Consider the following 17,416-nt stretch of genomic DNA (forward strand, 5'->3'; position numbering starts at 1 on the left):
TAGTTTTTTTTGAAAAATTTCCGAATTGCATTCCATCTCTTAGAGGGATATGCCGTGTACCCACAAATTTATTTATCATGCACTTATGTGTACAACTTAAATTTTATTTTGACTTAAACTATTTATGATATGGTTGTTACAACTGATTAGTTTCTAAATTGAAATATTTTTATATCCGAGTAAACATTTCCATAAATCAATATTTACATTTTATTTTATTATTATAAACTATTGAACTATCATCTTTATTATTTTTATTGCTGTATATTGTCAAAAAACTACACCAAATTTTATAATATTATTATTTATTTGAAATGCCACGTAAAAATATAAAATATATTGACTTTGATTACCCTAAACTACAATGGGTTTTATTTAATTTTTAATATTCATAGTGTCGCATTCTCCAATTTGGTAAAATATTTACTCAGATATAAAAATATTTCAATCTAGAAACTAATCGGTTCCTATTCATCCGTTTTTTTAAAAAAATAGAATAGTCAAAAATAAAATTTAAGTTGTACACATCAAATAGTTTTTCTCCTCACGTAAAGAGTCACTAGTGGGTGACTTCTTAATCACGCATACCATGTCGTCTGTCTCTTTTCACTTATACTTATTATGCTAAGAAGTATAGATTGTATAATTATTATAAAAATAAAAAAATAAAAAATAAAGTTGTACACATATTAATGATAAATTAACTTGGAGGTACACGGAAATTCCATTTTATGTTTATTTTTTTGGCATGCAATTCGGATGTCCCGTTCTTGATACACTTTTAAATAATTATATATATATATTATGTTACCAGCATTATAGATAATCCGTCATAATACATAATGCTTAGGCACATTATAAATATACTAGTCATTAGACATTAATCAATATGGCACAATATATGAAAATCAGTGTTTCAAAATATAACTCTACAACTACATATATTAATATATAATAATATAGTATTATAATAAAGCCAAATAAAAAGTATTTAATAACATCAATTGTTACATCTATTGTAATCGGGGGAGAGTTTAACAATTATCCACCCCTTTGCAAAATTAAATTTGCTACTCCTATCCAGAAAAAAATAACCTCTACATAATAAAATATACTTAATTAAATTACGTATACACAAAATTGTCCTCACTTTAAATTATTTTTGCGTTCATAAACTTAGCGGACAACTATCGACTAATTCAATAAAATTATAAACGGATAAATTTTAGAATTTACATTTCAAATAATCGTTGTAATATTATTAACAATAATAATACGGTAACGCACTAACGCGTCACTCTTTGTCCAACTAATGAGTGATTAAATTGAATGTACCTATACGCAATAAACCTGTACCGATAATGCAGTATCTGACGACGGGTTCCCACGGCACGTGGCTCGGCGAGTTTCGAGCAGCGTGCTTGTTGTACTAAGCCTATTACTATGCTCGGCATATCATGAGCCTACAATGTCTACATCATTTCCACGGCGCGCGACTTGACGAGCCACAAGCTTACCCGAACCGTCCAGAGCTCCATCAAAATTAAGTAGTAATTTTCAGTTTAAAAAAACTAGTGCTTCAGATCAGATGCAAATTGCTATTTGCGCAGCTGCGTATTTTGTAATGTGCAGTGAATATTTGAAAAAAAAATTAGTTAAAAAACAAAATTTGTAGTTGGGTTTTATATAATTCCAAAAATTCTAGAACTTCATCGTTAGACCATTCTTTTTTTTTTTTTTTAAAAAAATTTAATTCAGTTATAATCAAATATTTCAAATTTAAAAAACCTAAAAAATATATATCAATGTTAAACGTGTAAACAAAATGCACACATGTAAGAAAAGAAAATTCTGTATTCTTTACATCTTTCTTTTTAGCTCTTTTGTCACTTTCCTCAATAAACATTCGCATAGGATTAGTAACTATTGTGGATTTTGTAAAATCGTATTCGGCGAGGCACACGTCATGGGAACCCGCCTTAAGATATGCTATAATAAGTACAATCGTCGTTGTCCTCATTATCAACGAGTTCCTGGGAAAAAATGAATATTACTTTGCTAGAAATAAACGAATACAAAATCCTCATACGCTGTTTAAACTTTGAAATGATAAAATTCAAAAAATATGTTATTTTATTACATAAACCTTGGTCCTGGGCTCTTTCAACTCTATGCTTCCGTTGGCTCTTGTTTAAACTACAAAAAACATAGGAAATAGTTAAAATATATTTTAATATATAGAAAGATTTATTTTAATGTTTTAAAATATTCACTTAATTCTTTATCTACAACATTCAATACTATAATATTTTATATTTATTTTACAAAACAGGCTAAAGTCGAACGCTACATTAAAGCAAATCCAACGTCTCATATTACAAAGAATCGTTTAACCGTAAGCTTTTCAATAAGTATTTTAATAACAATTAATTATATCAATCAACATAGTATATCAAAGTATATTAAATACTTAATATTTATTAAAAAATTATCGTTGGTTTTAGATCAATAGAGGTTTCCAATCAAATTTACAAAATAAAAGTTGGGATATTTATTTTAATTAGGTTTATTATACTTAAAACCGAGAAATAATTATTAATTTCTGTTATTAGACAACATCGATCCAGTGCATAAATCCTGTGATTTGCAAAATGCAGAGAATGTTATTTCTTTGATAAAACCGAGGCAGAAGGTTTTAAAATACAAACCAGATACCAAAATTAAGTTTGGTCCCCCAAATGCTACTTCTACAATTAAACATCAAAAAACACAATGCGTTTCCATGTATTATAAAACGACTAATCAAATCAAAAACTTAAATGTATAGTAATTAATTTGTTTTAGTTCTTCAAAACATATTATTAAGCCAACTAATATTGGTAAAAGTAAATCATGTAGTATGAATGAAAACAAAGATGGCGAATTTTCACCATCCAGTGGTTCCAGGTTGATAAAATATTATGTATAATCATTTTAATTTTAGAGCTAAACATTTAACAATTCTATTTTTGATAATTGTAACTATTGGATCTTGAATTAATTGAGGTATGAATTGACTTGACAATGATAAATTTGATAGTTTTATATTTTATTTTAATAAATTAGTTGGTATAATAAATTATAAACCTAATTATGACAATTTCTGTTTTTTAATTAAAATAAGTAGAATTGTTGAACAGGGTGAATTATATGAACTTGATTGTTCTTGAGTTCGATAGTATTTATAGTTTGTATCCCAAACCAAAGTTTTATGTTTGAGTTATAACGTGTTCCGACATACGACTAACACGATCGTTAACAAATATTTGGATCCAGTATTTTATGGTTTCATTTAAATTTATAATTATGTTAACAGTTATTCAGCAAAATTAACTTTGCCAAAAATGAATATAAATAATAATGAAGATTTTTCAAGTACAATATCGAGCAATAATAAATTTAATAAAAACCAATGTATAAATATAGATGAGAAAACTAAATTAAATTTAAAATATTGTTTATATTTGGAGTTTATCCATTCAAGCTGCAACGAAATAAAACATATTAATAAAGAAATTCACGTTAACAATGGTTCGTATGAGTTCTAATATTAAATCATAATAATTTATTTAAATATACTTTTTTAGAATATAGTGTAAATTTAAAAAAGCAACTTCACCAAATCAAATTAAAACAGTAAGTTTTTGTTGTGTATTTAATAAACCGATTAGAATAAGCTTTACAAAAGTTGATTTAAATTTGTAATTTTAGTCAAAATGAACAATGCTTAAATAATACAAATTTAATGAGTTCAACAATTTCTCCTCTTCACGACAAATCAATCAACTATTTCAATACTACGCAATCGAGATGTATTTCAAATTACAGTGATTTTATTTTCAAACCCGTTCTTAACTTATCGATTAGTCCAGGTATTATATTATGACTTAATGTACCAAAAAATGTAGAATATGATTTTTTCTATGACTCACCTTATTTTATTACTCAACTTTTTTTGTTATACAAGTATACATGCGTAATTATATTATGTTATCTATACATTTATACATATATATGTATTGTAGACATACGTTTTACGCAATCTTCTCAAGATAGTTTTATTTATTCGACACAAGAAACATTATTTACCAACATAGACGATTCAATGAATATTGATCAGAATAAGTGTGAACTTAATGAAAACAATTTTTCTTCTCCTGAAATGTGTTCAAGTGGAAATAATAATAATCCGAATCAAAGAGGAATAACTCGTCATCAATCTATATTTACCCACTTTGCAAGTCCCGATTTATCGACAAAAAAGTTCTTTCAAGTAAAAATCATGATTAACTTAACTATCTATAAATTAGCCAAATTTAAATAACTTTTAAAAATATGAAATATGAATAATTATTATTCATTATAAATATTAATTATTATTATGGTATAAAAAAATGAAAAAAGACCATGGCAGAAATGGTTGCTTGGAATTGAGGGATATGATGGCAGTTGTGGTGAGCGAAGGAAGAGAAAACTGAAATGTACGAAGAGAAAAGTTAAGGATGGCCAACTTCAAACTGTTTGAACAAGGTTGATAACAGTGAACAAAAAGAAAAAATTACAATATTTATTAAATAATTATGGAATTCTAAATTTACAATTTTCTTTGTAAATTAAGTTCAAAGAAGACTTAGTTTTCAATTTAAATATATAACATATGTTTCATAAGCCACCTATCAGTTAATATCGTTATGATTATGGCCTCAAATTATTATAGTAAATAAATATTTTCAAATCGGAATACTAATCAGTAAATCAAGTATAATTCGTAAAAAAATTAAAAACATTTTTCCCTCTATTTAAAAATCAAAAATATAATTTTGAATAAATAATGTCGCTTCTAAAATTTTAAAAATACACTTTTTACTGATCGGATTTAAATATTTAATTAAACGATTTTCAAATTGAGTTAAAATGGCCAGTTGGAACCGTTTAACCTTTAATATTTTTAAATATTATTTATTAATGAATAGTTAATAAAAAAGTATATGGTTGGGACTACCATAGTATTCCATACTTATGAAAAATACACCATAATCAAATCTGCCATCATGAAGAATATCAATGGACAATCAGTGGCAGATTTTTAATTTTTTCTGGGGGGGGTTCCTTTTACATTATCTTATAATATATGAAGACAAAAAATGTTTAACCCATTAATAATTTATTACTTAAAGTTTTAAAATATAATTCTTACACTAACAGAAACAACATAGCATAGCATTTTAATTACAAGACAAAATATATAAAATATAATATAATATCACAATCCAAACGCGTGACCTGGTATGGGGGTTTAGACCCCCTGGACTCACCCTCGTAAGCCAACACTGTGGATAATGGTATAGAAATCCCCATAGTTGATTTGGAAAAAGTCTAAGTAATATCAATATTAAAATTATAACTTTTCTATAATAATAAAAATAATGATAATAATAAGAAAAAAAAAACAAATTAATTTGAATAACGATAAAATACCATTGTATTTCAGAAATTAAATAATATACAAGAATCAAGTTCGGTTTGCTCTGAAGATAGTAGTTTCGAGTATTTCAGAAAGAGTATGTTTTAATAAAATATATTGATGTTTCTTAATTAAGAACTATGTTTTGTTTTCAAAAAGTGTTGATTCAATTTATGTTAAATATTTTTTAATTTTAATAAAAATTCTAAATAAATTATATTGATCTATGTGAAACTATTTGTAATCATCACTGTGGATTATATCCCTATTTAATATTATGGTTTTATTTTACTTTGGTATTTTAATGTATTCTAATTCCTATAGTATTTATTTATTTTTAAATTAACTAGGTGATAAATAATGTGTATAATTGTATATAATTTATAGTATTTTCTTAACAACGTATTTAAATTAGCTATTGATGTCACTTCGTAGAATCAATAAAACAAAACATACTCTTATGGAAATTTTGATGATCTTGAAAATTAATTATTCTATTCGTAAGTCATAACTAGGTTTAGGGACATTAAGTTCTAAAAAATATGAAAAAATACTTTAAAAAGAATCAAATATACTCTAGACTAAAAAATTACTAAAAAATTGACAAATACCTTATTTATTATTATTATTAACGGTATACCTATTCATAAAAAAATTACAAAACAGAACAATGAGTTCACAATAAATTTTAATTGTTTAAATATTTCACTAATTTTATACTTTGAAAATTGCACTGTACTATTTACACATTTTCTTATGTTTTCAAACGTAAATCTATGATAGTTATTTGAAAGCAAAATTTCATAATTTGAAAAAAATTCATTCCACAGTAATGGAGGAAAATGAAGTATACTTAAAAAATACTAGATCATCATTTGTCAGATCTTCAAGTAATCAAAAAAATTAATTCTTGACATACAATAAGATAAATTAGTATTATGATATAATATAACCTTTTATAACAATTAAAAGCTACATAGGTACTTCTAAAATATGCTGTTAAAGTAAGAAACTGTAAAGTATGCAAATACATATATGCAAAATAAAAAAATTTAAAGATTTAAATTCCTTACATAATGAACAGTACTGATTCTGCTATTTTATTAATCTTCCGAAAAAAATTTATAAATTCTTGGAGTCCCTAAGCCTATTTATAATTTATTATAATTAATGTTTTGTTATATAATGAATCAAATAATTAGTTACTTTGAATATTTATAAATTAAGCAACACATTATAATAAAATTAAAATATTACAATTTGGCACTTATAAGTGAATACAGGTCTGACAGATAATTACAAATCGGAATTATAATATGTTGTGATCATTCGCAGTCACAACAACCTTAGTAAAGCTAATACGATAATATACGCATAACAGTATTTATTGCGGTGAAATACATAAGCGCCAAAATCGTATAGTACGAAAGCGCCAAAATCGTAGGTACCTGTGACCCTCAGTTAAATAACAGATATTAATTTGGACTGAAATTCCGAATAATGAGGTTATACGAATTACAAATGCAGCTGAATCATATCATTGACAATTAAAAGATCAATTTTATGTGGTTCATTGTTCCGTTCATATAGTAATTGATGTATTATTAAAATTACAAAGCGAAACATATTTATTTATGAACTCTCCTCGTAACAATAAATTAAAGATATCTCACGAAGAAATAATTGTTCAATGGAAGAAATACCAGGATGGTGAAATAAATCGTACAAAATACACGAAAAGAGTGGGATTAAAAAATTAACCAATTTATACATTATAATATTATAATTTATTATCGACATTTTTTTTTTATAAAATAGAAACCGATTTATTAATTTATTACGAGTATATTTATATTAATTTGCATGTATATTATTATTTACTATCGACATAATAATATTAATATAATATATAATATAATTTTTATTAGATATAGCAATTTTTAAATAACTACATACTTATATAAAATATTAATTTGGGCGCTTATGTCATATGTTGGGTAAAACAGGTATACAATATTATTGGCGCTTATGTCCTACAGATCTTGGCGCAAATGATAGTTCATTTTTGTACCTTTGGTGCTTATGTCATACAGCCATTTATTGTCGCCTGTTGTCGTTATTTACCTAATCTTGCTGCTTTTTAAAGGCATTATAATACTATTATGAGAATATCTAGAGTTATGAATATAGATTTTATGGTAAAAGTTATTTATATGTCATTATTTGTGTTTATTGAATCCCATATATTATTTATAATAATATAACCAGTGGCGTGTCATAAATGTGTGCGATGTGTGCAAATGCCACGGATCCTTGGCTAGGGAGGGCATTATTGCTCAAAATTGCAGAAAAAAAATTAAATAAATATAATAATGAAAAAGTAACAAGATTGTTTACATGGTTCTCAATTTAATATCAATGTATAATTGTTATAAATATTGGTGACTAAAATTTTTTTATAAAAATCCGTTTTCAGTGGTTTTTTGTTATTGCCTTGTCGCTTATCAGTCTTTCTCCACATCAATGGCTATATTATTATGTATAAAGTATACATATAATAGAAACCTCTACGAATTTACACGACTAAAATATCACTATGTATTTACTTAGTTTGGTGTATTATTTTATGACCCTCGTAGTTTTGTGTATCATTGTTAAGAGTCAATACAAAATAATACACGACAAACTAAATTAAATATTTTATTTTATAAATTATAATTATAATGGCTATACAATTTACAAGTGGTGCTGCGAAGCGCAAAATAAAAAACAAAGAGAAGGATCTAATAAACGGATAACGAAAATTAATAAATTTTTCAAACAACACCATGAAGAAACAAAAAAAGAGTGAGCTATTGATGGACCAGGTATTTTGTCAAATAAAATGAATACTGTTAGTAATTCCATAATCTGATATTATTATATGCAATACATGTGCATTGGCATGTCCAGAACTTTTGTTGTGGATGGGCCACAAATTTTTTTCTATTTATAAATCATACTTTAATTTTTCATTGATCATCGGACTTACACTAGTCTAGTACTTATATAAAAATGTGGGTGGGCACATGCCTACCGGGCCCACCCTCTAAACACGCCACTGATGTAATGTATTAAAAGTTCTTCAGTTTACAGTAATTTTTTTTATTTCAGCAGAAGAAAAATTTAAAATCAATATATTTTTACTTTTTTTACTATTGCACATGGGCCCATATTTGGGATGAACCGCCACTGAGTATAACCTATACATTTTTATATTTATACAATATTTCACTTGTGTACCTAAAATGAAGTTGATCCTTTATCATTATGAATTTAAAGGATGAATTCCATAGATTAGATGAGTACAAAATTACAAAGTCATTTATTTAATGAAATAATTAACACACAATCTAAGTATTTAAAAAATAGTAAGAATTTTTGTAGTTGTAGCAATGATCAGTAGTTAGACGAAGCTTAGACACTTTTTTAGTGACTTTACATTTTAGTTAGAGTAAAATAAATCTGAAAACTTGTGTTGTTAATGAAAATTACTTGTAATTGTGTCGTTGGCTTATCATACTCCTTTCATAGCTGTTGTTTTTGTTTTATTGAGAAGGTACATAAGTTCAATATTTGTAATTGTTATTTTACATGTTATGTTATATCAATTAAAAATATATTAACTAATATAGTTAGAATTCCTAATAGTATAATATAGTAGAGTACAGTAATTTTATTGGTTTTAAAAATAACATATTTAATTTTGTTATAATGATATATTAATTTGAATATTATTAAAAGTTGTGTAACCGATTTTTTTTAGAAACTATATATTTATACTGTATATTTATAACTTAATAAAATTAATATTTTAATTATTATGACTTCTTTTAATAACTGAAACCCAATCAAAAAAAATTGACTTGATTATACATATTTGTTAAAATAACGCTTTTGTATAGTTTTATTTACTTTTTTATATTATTTTCATACTTCATTATTTATATATACAATCAACATAAATATAAGTAATCTTAACTTAGAGGAGGGGATAATTCCCATGATCTCTATATCTAAATACTAAATACTCAATATCACTATTACTACTCATTTGTCCGACATACGATAAAATTTAAAAAGAGGATGTTGTGGTCATTAAATTCATTCTTGACATTTAATATCAACAGACATTCTATAATAGTTTATAATGGCGAATTTAAGTACTATACTTGTTTTATTTTTGTGTTTATATCTTAGCATAGGTTAGTATATAATAATTAATATCGGTCTTAGAACATATTATAAAAATCATCAGTAATAAATATGTTTGAAATAGTTTACCTTGTTTTGTTAAAAAAATAAAAATATATTTTTAAAAAGTATCTTCAAATCATATTTTGGATTTTTTTAATTAAATCTATCAGATTAAAATTGTTATTTAACTATTTATTTATTTATAAATATACCACAGGGTACAGATTTCACATTTTCAATCATAATAATTATAAAAACTGTAAAATTTAGTTATTAAATTGACTGTTTCAAATCATTCTAGTAATGAAATGTGATTCCCTCAAAAATCAATGTCCATTATTTCGGGTTGAAAACGGTCGAGTAAGACTGATTGGTCGTACAGCAAGAATTATTTGTGATTCGGATTCTAAGCTCGTTCGAGGACGTAATAGAATGACCTGTGTCAGAAATCAATGGAATTATAGTGAACTTCCAGTATGTGCTAGTAAGTACAAATATTTATAAATTACTAAATGAAATTAAAATAATTCTAATTCATAAAGTTTTTATTAAAATAGTGATTTTTATTTCATTATTTAAATTACATTTCTACTGTTTTTTATTAGTACGATTAAACTTTTACCGGATAATTAATTTATACATAAAAAATGTTTGAATGTTACTTTTAGGTAGAATTTAAATAAACATTATCTTATATCTGGACTAATAATTAAATTATTACACTAATATCGTTATTTTTCATTTTAAAATTTTAAAAATAAAACAGCCAGTAGATCTTTAAGTTTGAATGTTGTCAAAAAAAAAGAAAATAATAGATATTATAAACCAATACATTACATGCTTATAAAATACATCGATATTTCTAGGTCATTACAGTTTTATAAATGTATTCTATATTCTAGAAATAGCTATCTTTAAGTGATAATAATCGATTTAAAGTAATGAAAATTCTAAACTTCAAAAAGTGTATTTTTATTGTACTATAATACTTATAACGAATTAACTTAATTTTGTAAAAATGTGAATACCATACCATATTCGAATATAAGTCAGTAAGTTCACAACGAAATCATGAACATACGCTTTAAAATAAAGCTTATACAATGAATTCTAAACATTACACATAACCAAAAACATAGATATACATATTCGAAAAAGGAAATTTTATTTAATTAATCCATGAAAGCATTATTTAATATTCATAATATTTTTTTAATCAGTTAGGTATATTCTATTGAGACGGAAACCCATTATCAGAACGTAGGATCATCATAACTCTTAATAAAATACGTTATTAATACAATTAATAGCTTAAATATTTAAACCTAATAAATTATTGGGCTTTAATATTTTTACTATGAATTTTATTGTGTATAATTATTCGTTTTATATTAATTTATTGTATTATATTGTTTGAACAGTTATACTAAAAATATAATATAGTAATATAATATAAGTAGTGCTCATTAGTATATTATATCTAATGCAAAAAATAGTTAGGAATAATTGATTTATGACTTTTAAAGTTCAGATGAATATATGGATGACCCTAAAGAAAAACCTTTATGTAATAAATTTATTGAAAAGTATTAAAAAGTATTCAACAGGATTACATATTAAGTGAAGTTTTAATGTTAATAAATATTTTGATTTTCATAGTAACTATAAGCTCAGATAGCTCCACTAGATCTGTGTAGGCGTTATATTATCTTACAAACATACGCTAAAAAAAACTAATCTGACGTATATATACAATGTTTTTTTAAAAATATGCATTTATACTATAGATAAATAAATAATATGTGTACAAAATATTTGTATTTATCAAACAGTTATTAAATGGGTGTGCAATGCACTCAGTGCGAGATGATATTATATAATAATCAAATTTAAAATAATAAACATAGGAATGCGCATTTTATAAATTAATACGTAAATTAATTCAATGTTAGTTAAAAGTTAATTTAAAATTTAATCAATGATACTACTGAAACTAAAGGCTGAACACAAAAAAGAATATAACGCTGAACGGATGAACAGTCGAGTGTGGTTCTTCTTTGCTACGCACACCGCTTCACGATCGTAAAGGTTACGTACTGGCATCAGCACACTACGTGACACACTACGCCAATTACGAGCATAGTTTGTGCTTAGTTTGATAAAATATACTTTTTGATTCTACTTATGAAGGTTTATTGGGAATGCTGATAGATTTAAATTTCGGGTAAGTGGCCAATTCATCATCATGCCGAGAGCACCAAGAGCACGCATTGGCAGAAAAACTATGTATAACAGAAGGCAACAAGATAACAACACACCAGAACGTTCTCAAACACTTGCACAGCAGCAACTTAACGCTTTGTGTCTGAAATCAGCGTTCAATTATCGATCAGAGATTGATTATTTAAATATTACAGCGCTTCAAATAGGACCAATGGCTACATTGTGTCCTAAGTGCCATGCAAAAAAATGGAAAGATGAAACCCATGTACTTTGCTGCGTTGACGCTAGAGTTGTTTTACACCAGTTCGAGGATCCTCCATACCTAATTAAAAGTTTAACTGATAATTCTCACCCTATATCAAAACATTTCTTTGATAATTCTAGACGATATAATACTCTGTTTCAAATGACATCTTTTGGAGCAAACGAAATAGCTGAAGGGAACTTCATTCCCACCTTTAAAATTCAGGGTCAAGTGCATCATTTAATAGATAGTTTATTACCCGAAATTGTAAATAATGCTAAAATTTTACAAATATATTTTATGTCACAGTCGGATCAAATATCTACTCCAACTTTATTGATTCCAAATTTAAAAAGAGGTCTCATTGAATCATTACAAACAGTTTTGCGTGAAAATAATCACCTCGTACAGAGCTTCAGATCTAATCTAGAGTCGAGGTCCTTCGATGAGTTACAAAACTTTAAGTTAATTATTCATGCTAACAGAGGTCAATATAATGCACCTACAATCGATGAAGTCCCTGTATTATTTGTTCATGAAAATAAAGGTCCCAGAGTTATAGTTCTGTACGGTCGAGGTGGACACTTGCGTCGAATCTTCGAATTGAATAATCTTATGATACACTGCAATATCCGTTTATGTATACTAGAGGTGAAGACGGATATCACATTAATATTTTACGGCAAAATAAACATATCTATATATCATCGTCCAGTGGCGGCGCGAAATATTTTATTTCATGAGTTATGTTAGGATTTTGAACACCCACCCACCCACCTAAAAAGAAATTTAAGGGTAGCTTGTAAAAAGTGCTCCCCCACTATTCGTTCTACATGCTACATACCCACTCGATACCCAATGGTCAATACTACTATACTAGTACAGATTCTAGTATCAGTGATGCAATAATTGATATGAAAACAGTGGCGGATTAAGGGGCAGGCTAAAAGGCTTATAGCCAAGGGCTTAATAATAGGGCCTAAGGCTAGAATTAAGTGTTATTATTGACTTATTAGGTATATTTATTTTAGTATATTTTTTTTATATTTGTCATATAAACATGAATAAAAATAATTTTAAAAAGTTATAATATATTAAAATATGTACATTGTATGATGCGTACCTATAGGCTATAGTAAGAATGTTACAATTATTATTACAATTTGAAAATATTTCATTTGTAATAAAATAATTACAGTTAATTACTTTTTTAAAGTTATTACCTATTAATGACTTATTAGTACCTATTTACTTATTGGGAACATCCGACTATCCGAGTATAGGTATTTTCATATTTGGCTATTAATATTTCCGTTATGTGACTGTATAAGCATTGTTTATTTGTACTAGTAATAACGGTATCTGAAGTAAAATAATAGACATGAAATATTTTATTTTTAGAAGTTTTCTATTTTAAAGATTTAATATTTTTTTTTAATAAAAAAACTGAAAAAAATGTGAAGAGAAGGGTTTAGACAATATTGTTGGTTCCTTAGTAGAGTGATAGGGGTGATGATAGAGTGATTAAGCCTAGGGACGTCAAAACGCTAAATCCGCCATTGTATGTAAATGGTAACAATAGTGATTAGTTATGATAAATTGTGTAACTTACTCATATTGTAAAAGTTAGTCGTCGAATGTACATTAATTTTAACATCGATTAATAAACTATTATGTATGTATTCTATATAGTGTATTTTATCTGTGATTTTAATAAACAAAAGCAGATTTGTATATTACAATTAGGTACAATTGCACTGATTATTTACAACCGTTTAATTTAAAATAATTAATTTTGTCTTACAGAAATAAAGGAGACCTATCTTGCATGTGATTTTGAATCGTCAGACAATAGATTTTGTGGTTGGCAAAATGATTTTTTAAATGATGTTGATTGGCTTGCTGATAAAGCTCGATCTTTATTATATTTTATTGGACGTCATGTTTCACCTGGTTCTTCACAGTACTTTTCAGGTAAAACTGCAAAATGTTAGTTTCAACAACTATTTATAATTTTTTTCTTAGGCAATTATATATCATTGGATACTAGAACTTATGGGATTGGTGTCACTGGCCGATTATTATCTCCATCAATTCAACCAGTTAATGATAGTCAGATATGTTTAATGTTTTCATATGTAGTAAGATCAAGAAAATCACTATTGGAGGACACCATTGAACGTCCTACTTTATCAGTGACTTTTGGTGGTGTACCTCTCTGGGTAACTTCCGTAGGAGAAGGAAGAGTTATAATTGGACTATTTAAATTAAATATTTCGTCAACAGTAAGTTCTTTAATTTTTTTTCAGTAAATTATAACTCTTTTTTTTCTTAATTTTAGATTGTAATTGAAGGGAAACAATGTGAAGCAGCCATTGATAATTTAGTAGTTACAGAAGGCCAAAGATGTACAGCACAACCGTATGAAGAAGGTTAAATATATAATAGTTGTTTATTTAACGTTAATTTAAATTTGAATTAATAATGCAGATATTAAAACATATATTTTATTATTTACAGAGGATAATTCTTGTCAAGATAACTGTGGAATAAAAAAAACTACTAGAAGTTGTTCATGTGATTGGGAATGTTTTGAAAATGAGAATTGTTGCCTTGATATAGAAAAAACATGTCCATATAGTATGTATTTTATTTTATTTAGCATTATCAATATACAATTCATTTTTATTAATTTACAGTAAAACCACTTGAAGACATCGCTAGATTATATTTTACAGCAAATTCTACTACTACTACTACTACTACTACTACTACTACTACTACTATTATACCTCCTCTTACTACTAATTCCAGTACTATTACTACTTCTACTACTACAATTACTCCTCTTCATCCTAATACTACTACTACTACTACAATTACTCCTCTTTATCCTAATACTACTACTGCTACTACTATTACCATTATTACTCCTACCATGACTCTTATTCCTCCTACTACTATTATGACTCCTCCTATTAATACTACTATTACTAAAACTTCTACTACTTCAACAACAACACAAAAAAAACTTACTCCCATAGAATATGACTTAACTAATTCTAATACAAGCTCTTCTTCAAAAATTATTCATGATTTTACAACTTTAAATAATTCAAATATAGGGACAACTCAACAAAATTTAAACAAAAATACAAGTTATGCAATATCTTTACCACCAAAACTCAAAACCTTTTTCAATATAACATTTACTAAACTTCCACTATCATCAGCAATGACTACCACTATAAAACCAATACCCTCAATAATTTCTTTAAACACATTAGCAACCAAAGTTCCCTTTATCTCAACAAAAATAAGTAATATTTCTAAATCTTCAACGGATACATCTAATGTTGCTTCAATATTAATCAATAAATCAAAAGTGACAACTAAATCTGTAATAGAAAAAAATAATTTTACGGTTGAAACATTTAATGGTCCTACTACATCAATCAAACCATTAACAATAAGTACTATTTCTACCATAAAGTTAATTGATTTAATAAAAATTACCACGAATTCTGTAACACAAAAGACCGTTTCGACTCAGAAATCACCTCTAGTAATTAATGTCACTTCTTCAACAAAATTAATTAATTATTTTACAAGTGTAACAAATATAACAGATAAATCCAATATACCAACCGCTTTTGATCAACCAAGTACCTCATCGAACACTATAATATCATCTAATATACATGACATAAAAAATATTCATGAAATTAATAAAAATAACCCAGATAACTCAACCAAACTTGTACTAAATATTGCTTATACATCCACAGTTGCCCCAAAAACAATTGCTGTTAACAATAGTAAATATCTTTTAAGTTCAAACTCAATTAATCTAAAATATAAAAATATTTTAACGCATAGTACATTGCCTATAAACAGTCATTATCTCCCAATTATTACAACTGAAAATACTAATACAAACTTGAAATTCGATAAAATAATTAAAAAAACAGAATTAAATTATAATCTTTATGACGAACAAAAGAAACATGCAGATGATCGACTAGAAAATCCCGGAAATCAAAGTGGTATGTTTTTATGAAAATAATTTATTACATAATAATATATTTTGATTTTAACATTTATATATAATTTTTTTTTCATAGATGCAGCAGAATATTCGAACAAGCTTAACAATTTATTTACTATTAGTACCTACTTTATTGCAACAGTAGTAATATTAATATCTTTTAAGTACACGCTGTCTTTTATATATTCGTACTATAAAAAATCTACTCAAACAGAAATTAATTCCTATTTTATCAAAAATGAAAATGACAGTTTGTGTCATATGGAACTGATATCAAATTCTGTAGACTGAATTATATTTAGAAGTTTGTCAATTCATATGGTTACGTTATTATTATAATTATATCTTACTTGTATACTATAATTTTTTTCATTTGGGTACTATTTATATTTTAAACCTGTATGTTTGTACTACAATCAGTAAATTTAATATTATTATGACTCATGTTTAGAACCGCAATAAGGCATAAAAAGAATGAATTATGGTATGTTCACCTGGACATAAAAAAATACATTCTTTGTACATTTCAAACGCCATTTTGAGTAATTAATTATTAATAAATTATTAAGTAACTAAATATTTTATTTACTAAAGTAACAGTAGGTAGTTTAAGGTTATTGAAGAGAAATTTTGTACACATATACTAATGTACAAGTAATTTCTAAATGAAGAAAATTTAATTTAGATAAAAAAATCTGAGTAGAATTTAATGTTGTAATTATTAATAAAATGGAAATATGATAAAGACGATGTTTTATGGTCAATGGCTTCTACGAAACTAATTTATTGGTTAAATTATCTTTGTATATAACTACAATAATTTAATGTATAAAAGGTAGATTATTAATATTTTGAATTGGTCGATGAATATTTTTTTTGTTTGCAGCATTGATATCATGTGGTATATTTTTAGTCCAAACAATAAAATAATAAAATATTTCAACAATACTTAACAAGCTGACTCCAAGAAATAGACCCAATGTTCCTCCTACCGAAACTGTATGAAAAATATTAATTAATTTTTATACATTTATTTTTCGTCAACTGATTATTGTGTACTTACCGATGAGGTCCATACGAGATCTTACTACATTTCTTTTAAGCCTTTCATTTGGTAATCTATCTAATGCAATAACCACTTTTGATCCATTTATAACATCCT

General features: G+C 26.0%; 2 protein-coding genes across 2 annotated transcripts in view; one reads left to right on the forward strand and one right to left on the reverse strand.

Annotated features, from left to right (window-relative positions):
* The first annotated feature begins 9,606 nt into the window (after nt 1-9,606).
* On the forward strand, nt 9,607-16,910 carry LOC112682125 (uncharacterized protein PB18E9.04c-like). Its single transcript, XM_025552624.1, has 8 exons — nt 9,607-9,747; nt 10,041-10,223; nt 14,013-14,180; nt 14,232-14,491; nt 14,548-14,638; nt 14,727-14,846; nt 14,906-16,252; nt 16,331-16,910. The coding sequence occupies exons 1-8, from the start codon at nt 9,693-9,695 to the stop codon at nt 16,543-16,545; spliced, it is 2,439 nt and encodes an 812-aa protein (XP_025408409.1). The 5' UTR covers nt 9,607-9,692; the 3' UTR covers nt 16,546-16,910.
* Nucleotides 16,702-17,416, reverse strand: part of LOC112682193 (sodium channel protein Nach-like) — a 1,124-nt gene continuing 409 nt past the window's right edge. Inside the window, exons 2-4 of the mRNA XM_025552719.1 lie at nt 17,318-17,414; nt 17,102-17,251; nt 16,702-16,748 (exon numbers count right to left, since the gene is read on the reverse strand). Of these exons, the coding sequence (XP_025408504.1) occupies nt 16,702-16,748; nt 17,102-17,251; nt 17,318-17,414 (294 nt within the window). The remainder of the gene's footprint in view (nt 16,749-17,101; nt 17,252-17,317; nt 17,415-17,416) is intronic.

This window comes from Sipha flava, unplaced genomic scaffold (genome assembly GCF_003268045.1).
Source record: "Sipha flava isolate LNK unplaced genomic scaffold, YSA_version1 1_pilon_pilon, whole genome shotgun sequence".
NCBI classification, from domain to species: domain Eukaryota; kingdom Metazoa; phylum Arthropoda; class Insecta; order Hemiptera; family Aphididae; genus Sipha; species Sipha flava.

What these genes read in the sequence shown, in the direction of transcription:
- LOC112682125 (XM_025552624.1), top strand. Translation starts at nt 9,693, where the DNA reads ATGGCGAATTTAAGTACTATACTTGTTTTATTTTTGTGTTTATATCTT. An exon ending in TTCTTCACAGTACTTTTCAG is followed by an intron (nt 14,181 to 14,231) that starts GTAAAACTGCAA and finishes TTTTTTTCTTAG; the next exon opens with GCAATTATATATCATTGGAT. An exon ending in AAATCCCGGAAATCAAAGTG is followed by an intron (nt 16,253 to 16,330) that starts GTATGTTTTTAT and finishes TTTTTTTCATAG; the next exon opens with ATGCAGCAGAATATTCGAAC.